The following is a 24798-nucleotide window of genomic DNA, read 5'->3' as shown; positions in this document are numbered from 1 at the left end:
TAACGTCTCCGGGCTTGCCCTCGGGGGTCTCACTTCCTGAATGTGCGTCAAGGAGGTATTGATTAGCCCCCTCTGTAATCGACCACATTTGACCTTGTTTTACCATCACCTGCAAGCTCCTTTGCTACCGACACGACCAATAAAATCTTCGTAGTTATCCTTCCTCTGGGCGCAGTAAAACGAGGGGCCAACCGAAATGATGTTGCTTTAGGCTTGGCTGGGTTTATAAACGTTGCAATGGACCCCGTGTTCAGGGGGTAGTGTTTGGGGTTTTTTGAACAAAGTAAAAAACCAGGAATTCCTCATCTTTTTATTTCCAGAACTTTTAAAGAAGCAGTGAAGCCGTTGGCAGGGACAAAATCAAGGTAGTAAATACTACTTTATATATAAAACCTCTGGTAAATATTAAATATTGAATATTAATAAATATAAACCCTCTGGACTTTGTACTGCCAGGGCAGCAGATGCTTGTGTAGCACAGGGGTTCTTCAGGAGCTAAAATAAAACGTGTTCGAACTGGCTAATGTCCTTGTCTGGCAAGGAAGGGTTTATCTTGGAGGCAGAAGGTGCCAAAGCGTGTTAGCCGTTGCTAAAGAAACCTAGAGGAAATTAAACCCAGGATCTTACTTACATAAGCAAAGGAAGGCTGGGGGAAGAAGTGGAGGGGCTGTGTACTTAGCGTGTGTAGGTGGAGCTATGAAACCCTGAACAACAGCTTTGCCTTAGCTGAGAACAAACAAGTGAAAAGAGGAGACTTCAGCCAAGGAAGAAGGAAAAAGAAGTGATCCAGGCAATGTGATTGCAGTAGTTTGGTGTCAGCAGCTGCCAGGCTCTGGAATGGGGCTTGTGTTACAGGGTATACTGTGATTTTTAAAGACAAGAGGGCTGGAGGGTTGATTCCTTTGAGGTATCTCTGTTTGTTCTGATGTATTGCTGCTTGGGAAATAGCTACTCAGCGGGATAAGATGGACACTGGTAAGAAAATACATGGAAAGTTGGGGCCAAAATGTTGGAGTGAGGTAGGAGAGGCTGCCAGTTCATATATTCTCAAAGAATCAGCTGGTGTTATGCTTGAGGCAGGCTCTAATGTCTGTTGATTCTTACAGGGCATTTCTTTCAAATGCAGTGGCTCAGCAATCCATCTCTTCTGTGCCTGCACCACCACAAGGGCAACCACTGGTCCTTGGCATATAACACTATTCAGCAGTAGATATCAAAACATTTCACAAAGTGATAGTTATTATTAATTGCTATATACAGAGGGAAATTGAAGCATTGAGAGTAGCAGGCGAGAGGTAAAGCACAATCATTAGACTCAGTGGGGTTCTTGATCTCAAGTGTGGTATTGTGGTGTAAAGGATTGTGATGTATTCGTAGGGCCCAAGTAAGTATGAAAATGTGAAGGTGAACAGTGTTAAGTGACTCTTCTCCAGAAAAAAGGGACAGAGCGCTCAGCAGTGTTTGTAAGCATAGTCATTTCTAAAGGTTAAGTGTTTCAGAGCTATTCTGTTTGGGATTTACGGAGCCATCCATAAACCGGCAACTTCCTAGGAGAAGAGAATAGTAAATGGAAAATACGCACACTTTCCAGAGCTGGCAGTGTACTATTTTATGGAGCTCATCTTCCTGCCTTCCCCCCCACCTCAACACCCACCATTTATGCTTCTTCAGACAGATTTGGTGTTACAGAAGAAGTAATTTTCTAGCTGCCGTTTGCATTTCAAACTTTTTGTCGCTGTGTCCTGGGTTCAGCAGTAGCAGTCATTTTTCTCCTTCTCAGTAGCTGGTGCAGGGCTGTGGTTTTGACTTTCAGCCTGGGAACAGCGCTGATAACACCGAGGTTTTCAGTTGCTGCTCAGTGATGTTTGGTCTGACCAAGGACTTTGTGAGCCTCATGTTCTGCCAGGGAGAAGGGAAAGCTGGGAGGAAGCAGAGACAGGAAACCTCACCCAAACTGACCAAAGAGCTATTCCATACCACAGCACGTCATGCCCAGTATAGAAACCGGGGGCAGTTACCCAGAAGGGCTAGATCACTGCTCGGTTGGGCTGGGTATCGGTTGGCGGGTGGTGAGCGGTTGTATTCTCTCCCCTTGTTATTTCCCTCATCATTACTATCATTGGTGGCAGCAGCAGTGGTTTGTGTTATACCTTAGTTACTGGGCTGCTCTTATCTCAGCCCATGGGAGTTACATTCTTTCCATTCTCCTCCCCATCCCTCCGGGAGTCAGAGGAGGAAAAGGGGGAAGTGAGCGAGCAGCTGCATGGCTGAATTGCCAGCTGGGCTTAAACCATGACACATTGTTAGGACCTGGAAGGGAAAACAGAAACAGAACCTCAGGAGTGCTTTTGTTTCCAAAGCAGACAGGATTTGTATCATTGGTAAGATTGTAATTACAGTTTGGCTGGGTTTCATAACATAGTGATAGTACAGCATCAGGCTGCTTGGTACAGTGTGACAGCAGCTCAGGAGATGGGTATTAAATTATGTTCTTGCACATACACGCTGTTGCTGTAAGATGTAAATTTGTACCTTTCAGTTAGGCTCTGTGTGTGTTAGGAAGTGAAGGCGGTGACGTGGATCCAGTAGTTACACAGCTTTTAAAATGAATCAGTTTGTCATTTCTCTTTGAAAACATCAAGAAGCAGCATTTTGATGTTAAAAGGCTATGGTGAGCAAACCCAGTGTGCGCACACTGCACTGCAGCAGACGGTGCTGACAGTAGTAGTCATTGCACTGACTGTAGGAACTTACGTCTGTATTTGTTCTGAAGGATCCTCAAGCACAACTGATGCAGGTAACCTTATATAAAGGCAAAGTAATGAAAGCAATGTGGTTTAATCATGTGCAGCAAAACACCTACCCTTTAATCATTTGGAATGAGGAAGGCTGAGTAAACAGTAATTCAGAGCTCATGTTCAGTTATTGGAAGCCACACAAACACTAGAAGTTGGCCTTTGTGGTCCCTGTGTTTGCATAGTGAGGACCTCAGTTAGACAAGAGTTCTGAATCCAAGTGACATTGTTAGAAGGGTGGGTCCGGAAAGAATTGTTACAGCAAAGGAGGAATGAAGAGCTTCTGGCACAACTGGGTTTTACTGAAAGCCTGTAGACATGGGCAGCCATGAGACTCCAGTTTTAGTGGTCAATCACACAGAAGCTGTCAGGCTAGCACTGAAACAGAGGGTGAAATCTGAGGGGAAGAGCAGAGAAAAGAGCTTTGTAGTTATCGATGGGAGTGACTCATATCACAAGTGGAGATTCTGCTTCAGTATGTACAACGGCCATGAAACACAAATGGACTGACTTGTATCCTGAAACACAGAAGGTTTTGGTGTCAGGTACTGTGGTGGTGAGGAAGAGTGCCATTCCTAGGGGAAGTGTCAGGTGAAACACAGGTGTAGTTATCTCTGCGAACAGCACTTGAAACTTTAAATAAACTAATGTATAAGCACCTGCATTTAATTCCTCCTGTGTTATCCATTCACTGAATTCATTTAAGGCTGATTGGGAGGATGGCTGACAATCTCACATCTACATTATCTAGAGTTTCTTTATCAAGTCTACTGCCCACAGCTTAGCAACTAATGACTCCACTTAATTTGTAAGCACTACCATAGAATTGAATGAAGACTTTAATAAGAATGATACGCTGACAGATAGCTTTTTTACTGTTTCAAGTGTTTCCTGTGAGCATCTGTGGAAGAGTAAAAGGATTGGAAAGCTGTGTTCTAGAGAAATTTGTGTGGTTTCTGTTACACAGAAAAATGCTGAAATTTCAAGAAACTGCTAAGCGTGTCAGTGTTGCCAGATTGAATTCTGCTCGCTCAGGCGCTGTGATTGCTAGAAGATACACTATTGAGAGGAAACTTGGCAATGGAAGCTTTGGAAGCGTGTATCTGGTTTCTGACAGAAAAGCAAAGCAAGGAGAAGAATTGTAAGTACACCCTTCATATACTTCAAGTAAAAATGGTTGAAACGTATTTCTTGCATTGTAGATGTTTTCTTTGTGTCTCATCTCTTGGTTTGGCGTTGCATTGCAGCCTTAACTTTTAAGCTGCAGGGAGGACATAAGATAGGTGCAGGCTTTATGCAGACTCAGCATTTCGGCTGAATCCATTGCTTAAAATGGTTTATCTGACACATCTATCTTACTGTGCTTTTCTCTAAGTCCTGTTTAATTTACCTGTGCAAGGCAGAGTGGAGGTAGGAAAATCTCAGACCCTCATCCCCGTGTGATATACACCTTTGAAGCTTTGTAACACATTTCAAAACCAGTCAAAATATATATAACTTACCTATACCCCGGTGTCACACCATGGACAAGTTGCTAATGCAGGATATACACTGTAGAAAAGACCCTTGTATTTACTCAGAACAGTGGTAAATTTTATCATTGCCCTGACAAGAAGCAGGGCAAAGGTATGTGAGAGGCTTCACAAATTTGCTGCTTGTCTTCGTAACAAAATCGTCTGTTAAAGGTTTAAAGCTTTATGCTTTGTAATTTCTCATTCTTAGAACTCAAAATAGTAACAGTATTGTGAAATACGGGTCTTCACGTATCTCCTGCTATAGCACAAGCTGCCAGGCCTCAAAGCCAAGGAATGTGGGCTTTGCCTTTAAGTAGTTACTATCTCTGTGAGTATCAGATGGCATGTTCTTTTTTGGTTTATCGGTCTCTTTTTGTTACTACAACAAAATTTAACAAGCCAGGTGCTAGTGCAATGCTGCAGTTCATCCTAACCATCACTAGGGGGCACTTGCGTATCACAGTTATTACAGATACCACGCATTCCTCATCTCAAATGCAGCCGAATGAGCGTACTCCCACAACTTTATATCACTGCTAACAGGCGACAAAAATACTGGCCCAGGTGAACATGGAAGCTCACGCACCATAACTAGATAGAGAATAGACGCTTTCTTCTATTTAAAAATACTTGTTTCTTACGGTGGTAAAATATAGTAGAAATCACATTCTCAACACTACTTTGAACTCAGAAAATAAGCTCTTATGAAAGTGTACTGGTTACTGCTTCTGTTCCATTTTTAATTGGGAAGTACACATATATATTGAATGAAAGAATAGGTGGTTATGTTTTTTACTCACCTGAAAGCACTTTGGCAAAAATAAAAAGGAATTGAGACATTTAGGTCCCAAATGACCTCAGCAGAAGTGGAAGTCTGTTTGTATTGTTTTGGAGATGATCTAGAGCATCCTGAGATAAATACAGTCTGAACTCAGACACAGAGAGCTTCCTGAAAATCGCTATAAAGTGCTGTGAAAGAGCATAGCAATAAGTTGTAAGAATACAAATTCCCAAGAAGAGTGACACCTTGGATATTGGTACAGGAGCTGCTTGGGGCTATCTTTTCCTATTTTCCATGAGTGCAATGTCTACTGAATGAGTGAAGGCAGACTGACAGTGGTTATCATGTAATTTCATGTGTGCTCAGCAGAGCTTTTGCCTTATTTTAGAAACAGTTTTGGGGTGTGTTTTGTACTTTGTTAGCCTTCAAGGATCTTGGCTGTCATGAGCAAAGTTTTATACATGGAGTTGCTTTAGCTGGGGGAGAGAGAGAGATGGTTATTTGGGCCATGTTGGATGGGGCTTGGAGCAACCTGCTCTAATGGAAGGTGTCCCTGCCTGTGGCAGGGGGGTGGAACTGGAGGAGCTTTAAGGTCCCTTCCAACCCAAACCAGTCTAGGATTCTATGAATCAACGAATAGAAGTTCCTGCAATTTATGTGAAAACAGACAGCAGAGTAGAGAACAAAATGAATGCTCTCATAAAGAGAAAGGCCAGAAGCTGGGAGACTCTTCACTATGAAAGAAGTTTCTCATGTACTAAACAATCCACACAGGAGAAAGGTCATCAATTTCCCCCTGTTTTAAAAGAGACTATGGTCAGAATTTATATCATCTTAGTTAATATAGGAGTTAAACACAAGGGATGTATGAAAGCAAGCTGCTTAATTCCTGTTTACGCAGGATGGCTTGGTTTGTGTGTGATGTGGTACTTTCCCCGTTAGATGCTTGCAAATCTTGTTCTGAGCCAGGTACTGTACCTTCCCTAAACCCAACATTGAACTACTTAACGTTGACGCTGTCTTTCCATTCTAGTGAGCTCTGGCAAATCTTTATCTCGCATTGCAAAGTGATTCAGCTGATACATAACTTGAGTCCAAATAAGTGCTGGATGCTCCTGCAAATATTTGCTGTGATTTTTAATCTTTTTCACATTAGTCTTTTGGACTGAGTTTGGGCATGAGAGATGGGGGTGAACATCACTAGGTGCCCATTAGTGGAGTTGCACATAGTTTTAGAGGGTCTGGGGTTGGCTCTTCTAAGAATTAAAAAATGGTAGCTTTATTCTGGGTAAAAAACTGTTTCTTATGTGGTTTTGTTCATTTTCCTCTTTTTCGTCTGTAAAGTTGCACCTAAGTGTCACCTTTTTCTTCTTTACATTTGTATAATTTAATGCTACTAGCAAAGGTTAAACAATGCTACTCAGCCACTTGTCGAGACCCATGAATGCCCGCTACGGAGCACTGTCCATTCTGAATGGCTCTTTGCATGCATTTAGCACCTTTAATGTTCTGGGACCCGAAGGCACTTTTCAGGGCTGCGAAGCGGTTTTATCCAGTTTTCAAATGGGCATTAAACAGGGAGATTAAACAGTTTGCCTGTGTCCATGTAGCAAGGCTGTGCAGAATAACTGGGTCACTACTTGAGAAACTATTCCGTGATATCTTCATGTCGCTAAGTGTTAGCAGAACTTTCGGTTATACTGTGGGTGCTCAATCCTCTGCTAGAGCTTAATATCATGGGGGCCAATTCTGTAGTTTGGAAACAATTAGTTCTGTGTGTGGCAAAACGGATGCCTAGTTTCCTATAGACTTGCATCCTCCATTCTCCTAAGCCCTACTTTTTTACCGCATGTTATGACAACATTCCTTTATCTGGAATGCCCCCCCTTTGCTTTTACTTTCCTTCATTGCAGCTGCAGGTTCTCCCCTCCCTCTTGTACCCCTCCAGTATTTGTATTTTCCCTCTGCATTCCTTCATTAGTGGTTGCAAGAAAAGCAGGTCAGGCCATGGTGGTCCCTGAGCATGTGCGCAGATGAGATGATTGGTGTTTACTACCTACCTTCTGTTCTGTGCTAACGTATAGTATGTAAGTGCTTTGGAGATTATTGGATCTTATTTGATAGGAAATTCAAGTCATACCCACCTGTGAATACAGTGCCGATTTTGTTGGCAAAGTACCATCAGCTCAGTACTGGCTTGTAAAACTGCCACCTCCGGGATCGCACTCTCGTGAGACCCCACTTGCAGCACTGTGTGCAGCTCTGGTGTCCTCAGCATAAGAAGGACATGGAGCTGTTGGAGCGAGTCCAGAGGAGGCCACGAGGATGCTCAGGGGCTGGAGCACCTCCTGTGTGGAGACAGGCTGAGAGCATTGGGGCTGTTCAGCCTGGAGAAGAGAAGCTGCGTGGAGACCTCAGAGCAGCTTCCAGTGTCTGAAGGGGGCCACAAGGATGCTGGAGAGGGACTCTTCATCAGGGACTGTAGCGATAGGACAAGGGGTGATGGGTTCAAAGTGAAACAGGGGAAGTTCAGGTTAGATCTAAGGCAGAAGCTCTTCCCTGTGAGGGTGCTGAGGCGCTGGCACAGGGTACCCAGAGGAGCTGTGGCTGCCCCATCCCTGGCAGTGTTCAAGGCCGGGTTGGACAGAGGCTTGGGTGACATGATCCAGTGTAAGGTGTCCCTGTCCATGGCAGGGGGTGGAACTGGATGATCTTAAGGTCCTTTCCAACCCAAACCATTCCATGATTCTATGATTCTATGATCTGCTCAAGCGCATTCTCTAATGACAAAGACAAAGAAGGCTTTTCAATACTGTGTCTAGGGCACAGTTTAGATGAATTTTTGTAAATAGAGTGTCTACAGCTTTTAGTTTATGGGTACATTCAGAGAAAATCAACAAAATGCCTTCAGAATGCAGGATCTCTGCTGGTGTTTAGTGGTTTAGGTTTTACTTTGTGGGGTTTCTTGTGTGTCTTGGTTGTTTGGTTGGTTTTGCTTTTCCAGATTCTTGACTTGCATATGAGTTTGCAAAAATCCACCTTAGTTTTTGAGGAGCTTTCTTTTGTTCCTGGACATCACGGACCTAGAGGTACCCGAAATAACCAGGTAACTTGGTTTGTATAAAGGAAGTAGCAGGATTGTACCAGCATTTTTACAGCAAACAGTGATATCCCTGCAGTCACTTCTGTCCTAGTCTCCCAGAGTAAATTATCAGCTAATTAGAACAGGTAATTGTGGTTAAAGTCCAAGTGTTATATGGCAGAGATTTATGTTTAGCAATAGTCTTCAAGGGCAGTTCTATCACTTATAGACAGTGAATGTCCTAATCAATGGTGCCAAGTGAAGCTCTGGTTTAATTTTCACTAATTCATAGCGGCTGGAGTACTCAGTAGGCAACAGGGACTTCTAGTTCATAAATATTCACAAGGTGCTTTATGTCCCTGTGGTGGAAAGCACACACTGGGAAGTGCCAGACTCCCTGGACTGCTCCCCTGCGCGGTGGTTGTGGGGTGTCAGCTCAACTTCGGCATCTGGCTTGCGTTGTGCCATTGATCCAGACTCACGCTATGATTCCTTGGAAACTGTGCGCTTCGCTAAATAATTTATCATGTGACTTTCAATTATTAATGATTTCTTATAACAAATGAAATAGAATCTAAGGATGGAAGAGTTCTGTGACTTGTGAATATCCAAGCAACCAGCAGCGGATTGCTGTGTCATCAAATCCCTCTGTTTGCTGCCTGTTTGCTTCGCTGAAGGTATTCCAGGAGGATGGTTATTTGGTACTGGATTGATTAAAACAGTAACAAATGACTCCCTGCCAGCTGTCGGGTGCATGTTCATCCAATTGTGCTGCTTCCCTTTTTCCTTCTCCCTCATTTAATAAAAAATCCTAGAAACTAAGACTAGAATCCGTCAGGTTATTTTACATTTGTGAACAGATATTCATGATCTCCTTGGAAACTGAACAAAGGTGCATTTCCTATAGGACCTTCCTGACTGATGCTTGTTTTTAAATGAGCTTTTCTCAGTGAGCCATCTTTTGCTTGGCTCAGCGAAGTGTGCCTCTGCTCCTTCGTGTAAGGCTCCAGCTACCACCTATCCCATTATAGGGACCCTTCACTGAACATTCCTGCTGGATCGGAGGGTGTTTTGACTGACTTGTTGAGGGAACCATGCCAACAGCATCACGGGGACCCCTCAGCGTCCACTTTATTCGAGCATTCTAAGTATGTCTTTGATTTATTGAAGTGGGAGGCAGCGTGCCTTAAACAAAGCATTGCTTGGGTTTACTCTCAGTCTCATCCCCTCCAGAGCTGAGCTCCTGGGAGCTGCAGCACCCACCACATTCGGATCTTGTGCGCGGGCAGTGAGGATGATGATGGTTGAGGTCTGAGATTGCTTACGAGCAGCACTTTCAACACTGGGCGGAGAATTGTCCTTGCGCTATGGTTGGTGAATTACTGGTTCTTTGAGGTGCGAGGCCGAGACAGATTTTAATGAGTTTGTAATTAAGCAAATGCCTCGAGATCACTTCTGTCTCATTCACTTTGCTGAAATGGATGTGTAGGTTTTAGCATTTGTAAGCTAGCTTTAGTAAGAAAATGGAGGGGTGCAGAATTACTCCTTTAGGCTGGACTGTGACCACCTGCCTCAAAGATACAGTCTGGTTTTGCAGTGTTTGAAAGCACCCATCAAACTGCCGTGTGTTACTCTTGTTGGCAAAGTGTTGGCTCTTAAGTCTGCACTAAGGATGTTGTAACTTCTATGCAGAACAAGCCTCCAGCTCTTTGTTGCATTCAGTCTATTGTAATGAGAAAACTGCTGCAGTGGAATTCTGAGCTGATTTGCTGGACAGTCACTGCATTTTTCATTCCTTTTCTATTTATTCATTGTTGGTTGTGCTGATGTGACGCATCAGTGAGTGTGATTCCTGGTTCGCTGTTCTTCTTCCATGCATCGCGTTCTAAATAACTTCATGCGCTGTAAAATAACTTCTCAGTGTTGCTGGGGAGTTGCTTCAGTTTTGGATTTCACATGTTTCACGGATTCCTAAGACCACAGGATCATACTCAGGAGGCCTAGAGTGTATGAAAAGCTTTTAATCTACCAATAGGTGGAATTCATTTCCTCCCTTTGCCTTTGATTACAGACAACGTAGTAATATCCTTTTGTAAATCTAGAAACTGTGCCTTTATCTCTTTTTTTCTCTCCCCCCTACCCTTTTAATACAGTACATCTCAGAAATGACCACTGAAGGAGATGCCTGCTGGAAAAGGGCATGGAGGAGGAGTGAATTTCCCCATTAAAGTTGCAGCAATTAGTATTTAAATGACTTGTGGGAATTGGTTCCCCTGAAGGGACTGGACTGTTGACATAAATATCTGTGCAACATTGAAAGGAACATAATTCCGCTTACAAATACGTTTGCATTGGGGAAAGAAACCATTGAGTTTTGCATTAGGAAATGGTTTAGTTGAATTTCTATGGAATGCATTCTTAGAGTGATTATTAGTGCGTTGGGTTTCCCTCTGCAACCCCTGGTTTTCCAAACTGTCCGCTTTCTGTAAACTGATGCGTGTTGCTCGGGAGATGTGAGGGTCTTCCCTCAAAATTTCTAATTGAAACTAATGTCAAAATTCAACCTCATTCCTCTACAAGGAAAATTCCTTTTGGCAGATGCTGTAGCTGAAGGCTGGAAGTTGAAGAAATGTAACATGTCAGTCGCATGATGTTTAATCTTATTATGGTGCTTGAAAACAAAATAGTTCTGCTGTTTCTGAAAGGGAACATTACAGTTAGCAGAGAGAAGTTACTAGTGAAATGCATCATGTGTTATGAAATCACAGTAGAGCCATGCCTGGATTAGATGATTTGATGTTTGATGGAGTTAAGTCTTCACAGATACAGAGAATAAAGAACTTTTTTACTCCTTGTCACGTTTTTCTCCAAAATTCCTTTCTGGTTAGTGGTGGCGTGGCCCTTACTTACATCCTTAAATGAGACTAGGCAGAAAAAACATGAATGAACAGTAGATGGTGATAATGCAACATGTAGAGATGGAGTGTTGCTAAAAAAGGTCCATTCACAGGTATTTAGTCAGTACCCCATAGTGATTCTTATAATTCACCTGAGTAGACCAGTTTTTCAGTTCAGTCACAGTCCATTACTATTGGATTTAGGGCTGAATCATATCAATAGACTATAAATCTAATTACTTTTTTTGGTTTTTCATTTCTGACTAGGAAAAAACCCCTGAAAATACGGCTTTAGAGGGAAATTCTTCCCTTATTAACCAGGGTCCACTTCTGGTTTGTAATTTTTAATCCAAGTGCCTAAAAGAATGATTCAAAATAAACACAATTTAATACATAAGTAATGTGGATGGATGCCTTTGTGCGGTAGTAATATGGCTTGTTCAGTTCTGGGGGGATAACACAAGTGCTCTGCTTGCCCTTCTGATTCCTGATTTTTTCCCAACGTTGGCACATATGGTTGACCAAAGATAATTTGAAGTATGCTCCTTTGTGCAAGACTTTGCTCAGGGCAGAAGGAAATGATACAAGCTGTATCCCTTGAAGCTCCTTTATTTCAACAGTGTTCCCTTTCATGCACCAGCAAATATATTCCATGTTTCTTTGGGATACTAATTAGGAACTGTTAATTTTCAAATAACCATAAAGCGTTTCCATCATGAACTGAACTGTTCAGTGTCCGTGTGTACGTTAGAGCATTTGAACATCAGGCACGTCGATGAAATGTTCGTAGGTGCTCTAATTGTGACTTGCTGGTGGAAATGAAAAGTGAATCATCTGTTTCATGCAGAAACTTACACCATCTCATCACCATTCGAAGGTAAGCACAGTTAAATTCAGGTGCTTATTCAAAGCATGAAGTGATACTTAATCCATTTACAGATATTACAATGCTCATATAGCGACTGAATTCTTAGTGGTTAACTCAGGGGCTAGTTCTCAGTGTTCTGAATGTTGATGCACTGCATGAATAGGCTGTTTTAGAGGATGGGGAAAAACAATTGTTGATGGCTGTTATGGCTTTACTAATACATTAGTAGCCTTCACGAGGATGACAAACGAAGCCCAGCTCTTGATTTGAGGAGCTGTGCAGCAATACTTAGGATTGAAATGGGTTTACAGCTCTAGTAACACATCAGTAATGGGAATGATATAAGGAAGCCAAGATATGATTTGAGGAGTTGTGTAGTAATGCTTAGATTTGAAATGTTTTGGTTAATGACTAAACATATATATGTAAGAATAGCAAAGAGCACTCGTTTCTTTTACACTGGAAGTGTGGGAATCTTCTTGATTTTCCTCAAGAAATCATGTGCTCTTAATTTACTGTGAGTGTTTCCTTCCTTAGCTAAAGCCAGGTATTCATTCTTGGTAGGACTGATTTGTGGATAGTGACTTTTTGCATCTCATGGTTTCAGCACCTGCTTCTTTCCCTACGATAGATGTGTATCTGTAACATATCTGAGCGTGCAGCTACTGCTGCTCCAAATATAATGGATAAAATGGAAAGAACGGTTATCTGAATTTCTGCTAGTAAGGTGTAAACTGTAGGAAAACCAGTCACTGACACCAGGCAGAGAAATCTGGTAAGACTATTGGCAATGGGATAGCTGTGTGTAGGATGGGTAAGGATAAGATGGGTAAGGATAAGATGAAAATTACAGTAGAACTAGAATATCAGCCTAAGTGAGGGAGTAGATTCCAGGCAGTAGGGTGCCATATGAAATCCTTCATACATGGTATCCTTGTTACTGAACTTCCCAAACAGCTTTAATACTGTGGGAGCTGTTTTACAGACCAAATTTGTGTATAAAAGGCCTTAATGTATAACATACCTGAAGGTGTTGAAATGCCTTACTGTGGCCTTTCGACACCTTAAGGGGACCTACAAGAAACCTGGAGAGGGGCTTTGGACAAGGGCCTGTAGGGACAGGACAAGGGGAATGGCTTTAACCTGCCCGAGGGGAGACTGAGATGAGCTCTTAGGCAGAAGCTCTTCCCTGTGAGGGTGCTGAGGCGCTGGCACAGGGTGCCCAGAGAAGCTGTGGCTGCCCCATCCCTGGCAGTGTTCAAGGCCAGGTTGGACACAGGGGCTTGGAGCAAGCTGCTCTGGTGTGAGGTGTCCCTGCCCATGGCAAGGGGTCGGAACTGGATGATCTTTGGGGTCCCTTTCAGCCCAAATCATCCCGTGATTCTATGGAGATTGTTGCCTCTTCTTCATGTTGGTCCCCATTTTTAGTACGAGACCTTCTCGCTTTGCCATTTGATAAACAGAATGTAAGACTTCATTAGTTAGACAGGCAATCCTTTAACCTTATTGTTTGGCACCAATTGCAGACCTAATTACAGAGCTGGTATGAGGTGACACATTTTTACAGACTCACATCTAGTCCTTGTACTGAGGAGTTACGAGGATGAAGATATAGTTCTACAAAGGTCAGAGTGGACAGAAATGCAATACACAGTTGTGGGTTATGGTACAAGTCTCTATACAAGTCTTGGAAATAGGAATTAAATGGAACAGTAAGTTCCCTGCCTTGCAGACTGCTTACCTGCTAGCAGGCCTTGCTAATCTCAGGTTGCAATTAAAGCTAAACAACTGCCTGTGTAAAATGAAGTGTCTATTTGATGACAAAAATCCAGATTTTGACCCTGTATTCCTAGAACGCACTTTCTCTTTGCTATTCTCAAAGACCTGTTTATCTTGACATGTAAAGAGATAGGTTTCTTTTACTTCATTATCGGCAAGCCAGTGTACCTAGTTGATAATTCATGTCACGGTTTGGTCCAAAAGCAGAGTGCATTTTGGGGAAGGCTGCCCTCTTTTAAGAGTTGCATCTGATCCAGTAAAGCAAATTATGTAATAATAAAGTGTGTCTTCAGCATAAACAAATAGCAGATGGTTCGTAAAACGTTTAATTTTAGATCAGTGCAAACAGACCGAGATAAACACGGCTGTGGAACATTGTCAGTCGCTAGTGAAGCTCGAATGGGATTCCCACCGTGTGTCTGTGTCCTGGAGGATTCCACCTTCTCGCTTGTTTTTCTCTTGGTTTAAGCCTTGCTCTATTTATCCGCATTTGCTCCACGCTATTGCGCTGGTCTGGCTGCGCTTCAAAGCGTGACAGTGCAAGCCAGCAAGGATCTGCTGATGGAAGCCAGAAGGTGTTCCTGGGGGAAGCCTGGGATCCTGCTGAGGCACTGCGGAGACAGGGCAGCTGCTCTCTGTATTTTGGGGAGGGAACTTCTCTCTCATGTAGTTTTCCCACTGTGATGCTATTCCCTGTACTATACTCAGCTTCCTCCAGGGCTGGGTGTAAATAGTGAAGCTGGAGCTTCTTGCTGTGAAGATGCAAATGCATTCACTGCAAGACTCAGCTGTGGTCAGCTCGAGATCAAGTTCAGCGTGTCTGTGCTGCTAAATTGCAAGGCTAGGTTGGTTGTTTTGGGTTTGTTTTTTCCCCTACACAGTTAAAATCTGGAGGGTTATTGTTCTGTATTTAAGAAATCTGCTAGCACTTCTATAACCAAGGTTTCTGGTTGTGTGTTCACTGGCATTTTATCCCTTCTTTAGGGACATCTATTTATAAGAATAAATAAAGAACTAATAAAGAATAAATAAGAACTAATTTGAATTAGTGCATCCCTTTTACCGTTACATCAAAAAGGGTAGTTTTAAGTGTATTTGGAAGGCACCTATGTTTTAGTGGTTTTACCTGGTTTTCGATACGTGCCACTTTACATCTATGTTTGCCTAGTTCATGCAAATAGTTTTGGACCTTTTAAATCCTTCAGGAAATACAGGCATAGCATTTATGAAGAATCTTGACTTTCAGATGGACCTGCTATACTCCAGATGGAGTCTTGACAAAATCATAACAGGACAGGCTATTATTTCCAATATCCATAATAAATGTTCGTGTCGCAAGCTTCCAAAGGTTTGTTTAAAATACCTTGTGTTACCTATGCTTCTAAACTGTTAAGTGCATGCGGATTTTCAGCAGATGATACACAAGTGCTATGGCTGAATTATGAGCAATGATAACCTACACCTTACTATAAACCAACCTTAAAATGCAGGTGGTTGGATCATAGAAACAGAAATACTGTCCCCTTCAAAGCATAGAGCTGGATTCTCTTGGTGGAGGGGAAATGCAGTCAGGATTGTTTAGCTAGGAGAAGTTTGTTATTTCTTGTGGTTGCTAACCTTTTTATATCAGTTTATGGATCTATTTGACATCAGCAGAGATGCCAAATTTGGGTTATCTTAAGAGTCCTGTAAATCACAGAAAGTGCCCATTTTAGCTGCCTGTTTGGGTAGAAGTTACTTGTGTAAATACTGAAATGGGGTAGAATGAATTTAAGCACTCTTTAAGTGTTTTGTGCGTTGAAAAGTATAGTTCATTTATATAGATGAATCTCTGACTGAAGACTTTTAGCTTCATGGTTTTCTTCTAAAGCTATCAGAAAAGAGGCACTTTAGATGAGGAGAGTTGTCCATTCTTTCTGTTAGGCTTCTGAGACTGCCATAATTTTTTGGTCAATACTTATGATTACTTCTAAGATTCTACCTAATACAGAAGCTTCTTAAGTATGCATTTTCAATTTTGAAGTGTATTTACTAAAGTAGACATTAAAAGCTTTGCATTTAATATGGAGGCTAGTTATATTCCCTATTTAATGCAGTAAAATCAAACCTTATCTTCATACAGAAACAGTATGCACATACACCACTGGCATGTGGATATGCTGAATCTTAATTGCGTAGATGCACACGACTTCCAGCTCTGTGTATGAATTAACGTTGTGTAGCAGCAACCCAAAACGTGTTTACAAAAAGTGCATTCTCCTGATTTCTTCTTCTGAGAATGAATTTAAATAAGAAAAATGCCTGCCTTGTTGTGTGACAGCTGGTGACAGCTTCAGAATCACCGAGTGACTAAGATGACAAGCTATCCCTACACATCCACACAGGAGGCTTTTATAGTTGTCTTGTGTGCACAAGAAACTTGTCTTAAGTGGTGTTTAAAAAGGACTCGCTGCTTGTCAGTTCTGTGACGTGATCTAGATGAAGGAAGGGGTAATGTCCCCACGTCAATGATGAAAAGATTGCAGTACGTATTAACCTGTCTGTGTAGCATGAAGCTTGTCTGGAGGGATGCAGACAAATCCAACAGTGTATTTTGTTCATCACGCTGCCAGATGGAGGTTAGGGAAGTTTACATTGAAATTCATGCGTTGTTAGTCAGAAACTGATGGGTGAGATTGAGGAAGAAATCTTTTTATGAAGAAATACAGCTGCTTTTTTTCCCCCCTTCGATCAAGCAAATTACTGTAGTTTTATTGCTGTCATGTGTAGCTCCTGTGACTTTACAAGCATCCAGTGCTGAATGGGGTAATTACTGAAAGGACTGTGAAGACATCGCTTTGGTGTAGAACTTGCCTTCCATGTATTCAGAAGTTATTGGAAATTCATCACTTTGTTTCAGTAAAATGCCATGTTATTCTCTAGTAGTCTTAAACAGCAGCTTCAGACATAGACCACATAGATCTGTACTTCAGTGCTGGTAAAGGAGGTGGAAATGGTATCCCTTAGTGTGCTGTGTGCCTCTTTTAAACATTTCATCAGGAAGATCACAGCAAAACATGCTTCCTCAAGTGCCCTTTTCTCCAGGTCAAGTTGACAGTAGACTCCCCCGCTCCAGGTTCTTGTATAGAGCTAAGTCTGAGCTGCAGATTCTCCTCTGGCACATTCACATTCACAATGCTGAACACTGAAAGCTTAGAGTCCATCGAAGCAGTAGAATGAAGTTTCAGGCACAAATCCAGATGTGTTCTTTTTTGCTTAGGGGTTCAGGCGAAGGGCAGGCTGATTTTCAGGGAAAAAGGAAGAGGCATCCTGAGTTTATCACCCGAAAAACTGTCACAGAAATGCTACCCTCTGTGTGATTTCCCTTATGCTTCCATGGAGAGGCTTTGGCAAAAGCAGCAAAACCAGTTCCTTGCTGCTTCTTATTTCACACGTGAATATCGAGCATATGCTCCGAGTGGGTTTGAAATCACTTCGATTTGACTTTTTATTTATGTTTGTTATTAGGCATTAATCCGTAGCACTGAAAACATGTCATGAAGGAAACAGTGCAGTAGGGAACTAGTGGGAAAAATACTTGGAAATGGTATATTTAAAACATTGTTTGATCGCTTTGGTGACTAGCATATTTATTTGCATTTTAAGGCATTCTTCTGTTTATCCATATTTTCCTCATCATTTCGTGTTGCCAAGTATTTGGTTTGTGTTATTTTGCATTTTAAGAAATTATGATTTTTTTTTGAGCATTACATGATTTTATATTTGATCTTTTTCGGGTTTGATGAATATAAAGATTTCTTTTTTCCTCTAGGAAGGTTCTAAAGGCAATCTCTGTTGGAGACTTAAAGCCTAATGAAACAGTTGAAGCAAATCTGGAAGCACAGCTACTCTCCAAATTAGACCATCCAGCCATCGTCAGATTTTATGCAAGCTTTGTGGAGCGAGATGGTTTCTGCATTATCACTGAATACTGTGAGGTGAGACTTGTAGCTTACTTTGGAGCAATTGGACAGGATGTGTGCTTTAAAACAGAGTCTTGAAAGAAGTCTAGCCCAGTCTTTTTAATGTTTTAGTTTGATTTTACTTTCCATTTGTTACTTGTGGCGTTACCTGTTCCTTGTTGGTTGTATCCCAAGTAAGCGATGTTATCTGCTCATGTGAGACACATTGCTCATGGGCAAACAAACCCCAGAAGAGGAATTTTTAAGCACAAGTTCATTTTGTTCACTGTAATCAGCATGATAAGAAAGATTTAAATGCAGCGACGTTACCAGGTCTGTGGGTGAGCTCAGAAAGATTGTGCCATGTATGTACCTACTATTGATAGGTAAGACAGGATGAGAGGAGTGTGGGGACGTGGTGTGAAATCTGATGTAAAGGAGGAAGAGAAAACTCACTTGCGATTTGGAGGGGATTACAAGAAGCTTAAGCCTGATCATGTGGATGATGAGCTTGGTAGCAGCATTGTCTTTATGAAGTGAAGAATAGAGTATGTCAAAGACCAGGGTGTAGCAGATACAACAAATATTAAAGCAAGTTGTACTACAGTAGAGTTACCTTTTTTTTTTTGACTCCAGCATTTGGTTTAAAAGCACATTGCTTAAATCTGTCTTAAGGCTTTAAAATAAGAATGTAAACACATATAAGCCAGCTTTTTAAGGGTTTATAGAAAACAAGTGCCTACATTGTATTAAATATAGATGTATCTACGGCGATCTTTATACAAAGCTGTGAAGCAGACTCGTCAGTTGTGCTCTGATAGACATTTCAAATGCTTTGGAAGCTAATGACCTTGGACTGCTGGGTTATCTGTCCACAACTCAGACTTGTATCAACTGACACATTTCTCCAAGCATTTGGCTTTGGTGTGAATAATTAAAGAAGTCCAGTTCTTGCCAGTCGTTGATTCCTTAGAAGCTCTCCTTGATGACAGTTAAATGCCTATTTATTGCTGTTATTCAGTCTGAATATTTGTTCACATATTATTTTAACAGCCATGCAGAAGCTCTTTGCATCATTCCCTGCATGTCTGACAGCTGGGGCTTGAGAGTGTTGCCAACTCTCTGTGGAAATCCAGAGCTCAAAACTGAAGGATTATTCAAACTGCCCAGATATTGCCATACACTAAGGTTAATTTTCTCTATACTAGTGGTAGAAAGTGGGCCAATGTGAGATCAGTTAAACCCATAGAAATAAAGGAGCCTCTTTCAACAGCATTATAGAGCTGGACCAGCTGCCTTTGTCCACTGCTGTTCACTCTGTCTCTCTTTGTTTTTAGTTCTTTCCCATCTGGGGTAAAGTTATAGATGAATAAAAAAGAGCATGATAGCAGTCACTGGGGTAATCACAAGCTGCTGTAGCACCTCAGTGTTTCTTTTATCAAGTCTACTACCCTGCATGAAAATGTTTCGGTGCAGAATAACCTTTGGAACTGGGAGTCATAAACTCAAACACATGAGAATGTATTAGAGCGAGGCAAAGGAAGGACGAGGAAATGGATGTGTTCATTGTGCAGCTGAATCTTTTCAGGTTTGAGTCCACTAGGTCACGCCAGAATGAAATCTGGTCCATGCAGATGATCTTCTGACCTTTCCCAAAAGGAAAGTGATAGGTAGTATTACTTCATTTAAGCAATTACAGTGTATTTAATCAAACGTTCAGAAAAGGAAAGTACAAAGCAAGTTTCATATAGTGCTTTTCTATTTTAGTTAGAGTATTTTCAGAAGACATGCTTTCATATCTGAAGGGCCTATAAGGATGCTGGGGATGGACTCTTCATTAGGGACTGTAGTGACATGACAAGGGGTAACGGGTTAAAAGTTAAACAGGGGAAGTTTAAATTGAATATAAGGAAGAAATTCTTTACTGTAAGGGTGATGTGGCACTGGAATGGGTTGCCCAGGGAAGTTGTGAATGCTCCATCCCTGGCAGTGTTCAAGGCCAGGTGGGACAGAGCCTTGTACGACATGGTCTACTGTGAGGTGTCCCTGCCCATGGCAGGGGGTTGGAACTGGATGATCTTAAGGTCCTTTCCAACCCTAATTATTCTATGATTCTATGATATTGACTTATCTATAACCTACCTTTGTTTGGGATTTGGACCTTTTTACCTAAAAGATGCGTGATTAAATCACACATAAATTGAAAATGAGAAAAATGTATTGCTACCTGATCCTTGTTTGGAAGTCAAGCTCATTCAGTTCTTCGTGCATAGAATAATTACCAGATTTACAGTAATTGGTACTCTTGGGCAGACTCAAAACATAGAATAAACATGAAGTTGGCATGGAAACAGAGCTATCCCCTGAGCCTTCTTCTGTTTGCTCCAAAGTACTGTGACTTATTCATTCGCCACAGTGCTTTGTTAATTCTTGCATGAATAGCATAGAGTGAGCCTCCTGTGCAGCTGCCCAATGCTATACCTGTCCTGTGAACAAAAGAGAACATTGGTCCCTGTTGCTCAGCTCAGTGTCTTTTATCATAACCGAATTCATTCAGAATTGCATAAAAGAAATATGTGCTCTGTTTTGATCTTGTTGAGCTTCTTTTCCTGAATCAAAAGCTTGCAGGCAACATAAATACTGGCAGACAAGTCAAATTTCAAACAAAAATGTGCCTACATGAGCCTTGTAATGTAAATTCTACTTCAATAAAATACAGTTTTTGCAAAGTAGTTACTTAAAAAGTTGCATAATTTGATTACATGATAAGCCAGAATTAGTTGTACTTTCCCCCCAACAGTTATTTCTGTCTCTTTACTGTGCTTTCAGCTGTGATGTGAGTATACATGCGCTAAAGAAATCTCAGCAAAAGGAGTAACTAAAGCAATCAGTGCCTGTTCACGTTAGCAGCTCTAGATGCTAAGCTGTTTTAAATAGATTGCTGGCGTGTATGATATTCTTGATATTTAAATGGAAACTGCAGCTTGGAAACTCCCTATGTACTTAATTTGTTAAAATACATTTCTTATGAACTTCATTATACTGACTGTCCCAAATGCAAAATTGGGTTAACAAACTTCTTCAAAGTTCCGTGGCAGCAGTGTTTCATCTTTTATGATGCATTTTTGTTTTCCTTTTTTAGACAAAAAATCAAGGTAAAATTAATTGTAGGACATTGAGACCAGTCTTTTCTGCTTGAAGCTAAAAGCCGTACATTAACTTGAGGGCATGTGCAGTACTTTATTCGACTGCTTTTGTTCTCCTTAGGCTTAAAAAAGGAAATACCCCCAACCTAAGAGAGTATTCACTAGCCTAAATCTGTAGGTCCTATACTTCTTTTCTTTGTGTCTTTCATGGCAATGTGTGATCGAGAGAGGGGACACAATGGGACAGGGAGAAACAGTAATTTTAGGCTGCCTCACTTTGTCCTCACCTGAATAGTCCCTTGGAACCAGTAGCCAGCTGACACATTTGAGCAGCGGCTATAGCTATAGCCCCTCTAGGCTATTGCTACAGTTGGCTCTGGGTTGTCTGTGGCAGCTGACTGGAATAGGTGAATCATTATGTCCAAGGTGCATGAGTAGGCTCAGGCATGGCCCATCTGGCTGCGATGCAGCAGCATCCAGCATCGATTTGTCTTTCCTTCCTCTGCTTTGCTGCAAGCAACCACGGGGAAGCTGCTGAACATTTGGAGTTGCAAAGGGGAAGCAGCTGCGGAGAGCTTCGAGTTCCCAGCAGAGGTTCCCTGTGGGCTGCGGCAGGGACGCGTATGGGGAGCTGGAGCCGTATTCTCTTCCCTAGTGAGCAAGATGATTCAGCACTGCAGTTAAAAACAATTGCAGGACATTGTCAGGAAACACATTTTGCATTGATAGCAAAACTTTTTGTCTTTTTGTTTTGAGACTCCACACTTGAATGTTGTAACTTAGAGACAACAGAGATTACTATAAACTCTTTTTAAGTACAGGACAGAAATGTGTGGATCTGCAAAGACAGAACCAGCTTGTTTTGTAGCAGCAGTATGAAGCATTGAGGTGGTAGAGTCCCAGACTGGTTTGGGTCGGAAAGGACCTTACGATCATCCAGTTCGAACCCCCTGCCATGGCCAGGGACACCTTCCACTAAAGCAGGTTGCTCCAAGCCCCTGTGTCCAACCTGGCCTTGAACACTGCCAGGGATGGGGCAGCCAAAGCTTCTCTGGGCACCCTGTGCCAGCGCCTCAGCACCCTCACAGGGCAGAGCTTCTGCCTTAGATCTAACCTGAACTTCCCCTGTTTCAGACTGAACCCATCACCCCTTGTCCCATCACTGCAGTCCCTGATGAAGAGTCCCTCTCTGGTGTCCAGCATCCACTTCTGTTAGGAACAGAAAACCAAGAAATGCTGAAGAGGTCATAAAATGTTGAGTCAACAGCAGGAAGGGTTGATGAGCAGAAGTGGTGGTACAGGTTAGGCTAAACTGTTTTCTTGTATATGGCACATGAAACTTCTCATTTTATGCAGAATGTGTAATGTAGAAGCAATGATTTATGGAGAATAAGCAGTCCCGGCATAAGGTAGTTATTCACTAGAGTGCAATAAGACTCAGTCTCTTTTCCCTGAGGTTAGCTACTTCAACACAGTGCTTGCCACTAATGAGCATTCTTGCAGACAAAATCCATTTATTTTATAAAGTGGGTCAACAATCATCTGTCTTTTTTAGCAAAATGAACAGTTTTGATACAATTCTCCTCAAACCCATCTTTCGTCGTGCTGGTTTTCAACTGATTTTTAACAAATGTCTGACTTGGAATTTGCTGTCTTTTCCTGTATGTATTTTCTGGTTTGTTTTCACTGCCTCCTGTGCGTCATATTGCTCCATTTGTAGTGTTGCTGCAAGGCCAAGTGTCGTTTTCATAAAGTATTGACAAGAACACATGCTAGAGAATTTTGAAGCTTGAATTTTCTATGGTTTCCAATAAAAGTGAGTTTGAAAGAGGGGCAAAGTGTTGTCATTAAGGACATTGTGTTTTATTGTTAAGAGAGTGGCATGGTTTCTTTTATGCTGATGTGGGTATTTCAGCATAGTAAACAAGAGGGTCTCTTGACTGTGCAGTGTCTGTTCCTTTGTGTTAACTATAAAGGGAGTTTGAGGTGACCAGCTCAGATGCACGTGTGTAAAGTTGGGTGACATGAAGTGAGAACAGTTGAAATACTTTGTTGTTGTGTAACACTAAGATAAAACTGACCTGTTTGTCCTCTGCAACCAGATCGTTTGATCTCATTTTGATTCTCAATTGCGAATACTTTTGGTGCTGGGAGAGTTTGGAATCCATTTGCAAGCGTGAGTTTTATAGACGACATGGTAGGGACCCTGAAGGTCTAAGAAAGCGGAATCCTGTACTTTGCTGAAGAAGATGACACTTGAAAACCTTACTTTAAATGTACAAATATGTTGTGGTATTTTTCAGGGTGGAGATCTAGACTTCAAAATCCAAGAGTACAAAGAATCTGGGAAGATATTCACTCAAAGACAAATATTAGACTGGTTTATACAGTTGTTACTCGGAGTCAACTACATGCATGAAAGGTACAGTCATTTAATATGAGAGTGTTTAGGTTGGGAGGGGAGGGAGTAGACTTACCAACTAGTTGCAGATACTCAAACAGAAACGAAACTATGGATTGTCTTGTATTGGTATAAAGTCCTGTTCACCAAACTGCTCTAGTATATATATATATATACTGTATATATATATACTACATATGCATATGTAGTATATATACACACATATATAAAATGTAGTCATACACCCAAAGTATACCTAATTATCTATCCTGCAAGAACACTGTGTATTATGTCTCTTAGCAGTGCAGTGGTAGATGTCTTTCAGTGTTAGACACATTTTTTCTAAGAGCCAAGTGAAAAATTCAGCACAACAGAAATCATTAACCATTGTTAGAAGAAAATGGATTAAAAGGTTACAATAAAGTCATTTTTCAAGGGGGGGGGACAACAAGGATCTCTTGCAGGTATTTAATGTGGAGGATCCAATATATATGCTTGAGGTACTCCCAGTAAAATCAGTGAAGTTGCATACATATGTTCTTTGAAAACAGACATCCCTATTAACAGCATATCAAAGATTAACCTGAATAATTACTGCAGGTCATCCGCACAGTGGTGTGTGGGGATCACACTTGGTTTGAGCAGGGGCAGATACAGGTGAACACCTACCTGGTCATCAATGTGAGCCTAGTTCTTGCCTACAGTCTGATTAGGGAGGCTGACTTCGGTGCTTTAAACATTTCCTTCATTGTCAGGATATGCATGAACCCTCTTTTGTCCCCTTGTGTGTTAAGTGCTGTCTCCTTGGAGGTAGGTGGGACTATTTAGTATGGTATGAGGGAGACTGAGTGCTGTGCTGAGCCAGGAAGAGATGGCCACTCACACTGAGAGCTGGAGGAGCAGCTGAGTAAATGGGAATACCAGGCTCCTTTCCTACCAGCTTTTCAGAAGTTAACCCAGCTTTCAGCATCTCCTTTCCCCTGTCTCCTCCCTGTTGCTTTTCCCTATTGGCAGCTCTGAAATATCATGTTAATAAAGAGAGACAGAGAATCCTTTCTGCAGGGCCCTATAGCCCAAAAGCTGAACTATTTGGACTATTATTCCTATTAAACTTTTAGAAATAAGAATGTCACTGCTGTAATGACTGTCTTAGCAGAGGCTGACGATGGTTGTTGGTAATCACCCGCATGTTTTTGCGAGAGGAGTTAATCTGCCCAAAATAATCACTTACATTATTAATACAGCCGGGGGGAAGAAGCTGTTTATGTGTGAAGAGCAGGTTACACTCACAGTCTGGAGGTGAGCGTTCGGATTGCTTTCAAGCTGAATGTAAACTAGAATCCATAGTCGTCTATCCTGTGCGAGTATTGAGAAAACAAGATTTTGTTGAAAACACCAGCTTGGTTGTTGATAATAACAACATTGCATTTGGATTAGATAATCACTGTAGGTCCCTTCCAATTGTAGTGTTCTATTCTATTGTACAAGTTATTCTTTTTGTCTTTAATTGTATTTCCTCATGCCTCTTTTATCTCTTGTTTTCCCATACATCCTTATTGTGTACTGTTCTCTTGATTTTTTTCTCATCTTCTGC

At 41.6% G+C, this 24798-nt stretch overlaps 1 protein-coding gene across 2 annotated transcripts in view; it reads left to right on the top strand.

The window, feature by feature from the left end:
* Positions 1–3532: 3532 nt before the first annotated feature.
* NEK11 (NIMA related kinase 11) overlaps positions 3533–24798 on the top strand; it is a 66731-nt gene continuing 45465 nt past the window's right edge. For both annotated transcript variants that reach the window (XM_065669181.1, XM_065669182.1), the window contains exons 1-4: positions 3533–3603; positions 3763–3936; positions 17528–17693; positions 23107–23225. In XM_065669181.1, coding sequence (XP_065525253.1) covers positions 3587–3603; positions 3763–3936; positions 17528–17693; positions 23107–23225 — 476 coding nt within the window. In that variant the 5' untranslated portion in view covers positions 3533–3586. The remainder of the gene's footprint in view (positions 3604–3762; positions 3937–17527; positions 17694–23106; positions 23226–24798) is intronic.

This window comes from Lathamus discolor, chromosome 2 (assembly GCF_037157495.1).
Source record: "Lathamus discolor isolate bLatDis1 chromosome 2, bLatDis1.hap1, whole genome shotgun sequence".
NCBI classification, from domain to species: Eukaryota; Metazoa; Chordata; class Aves; order Psittaciformes; family Psittacidae; genus Lathamus; species Lathamus discolor.
The sequence above is the reverse complement of the archived record's forward strand: the minus strand, read 5'-3'. Positions and strand labels throughout refer to the sequence as shown.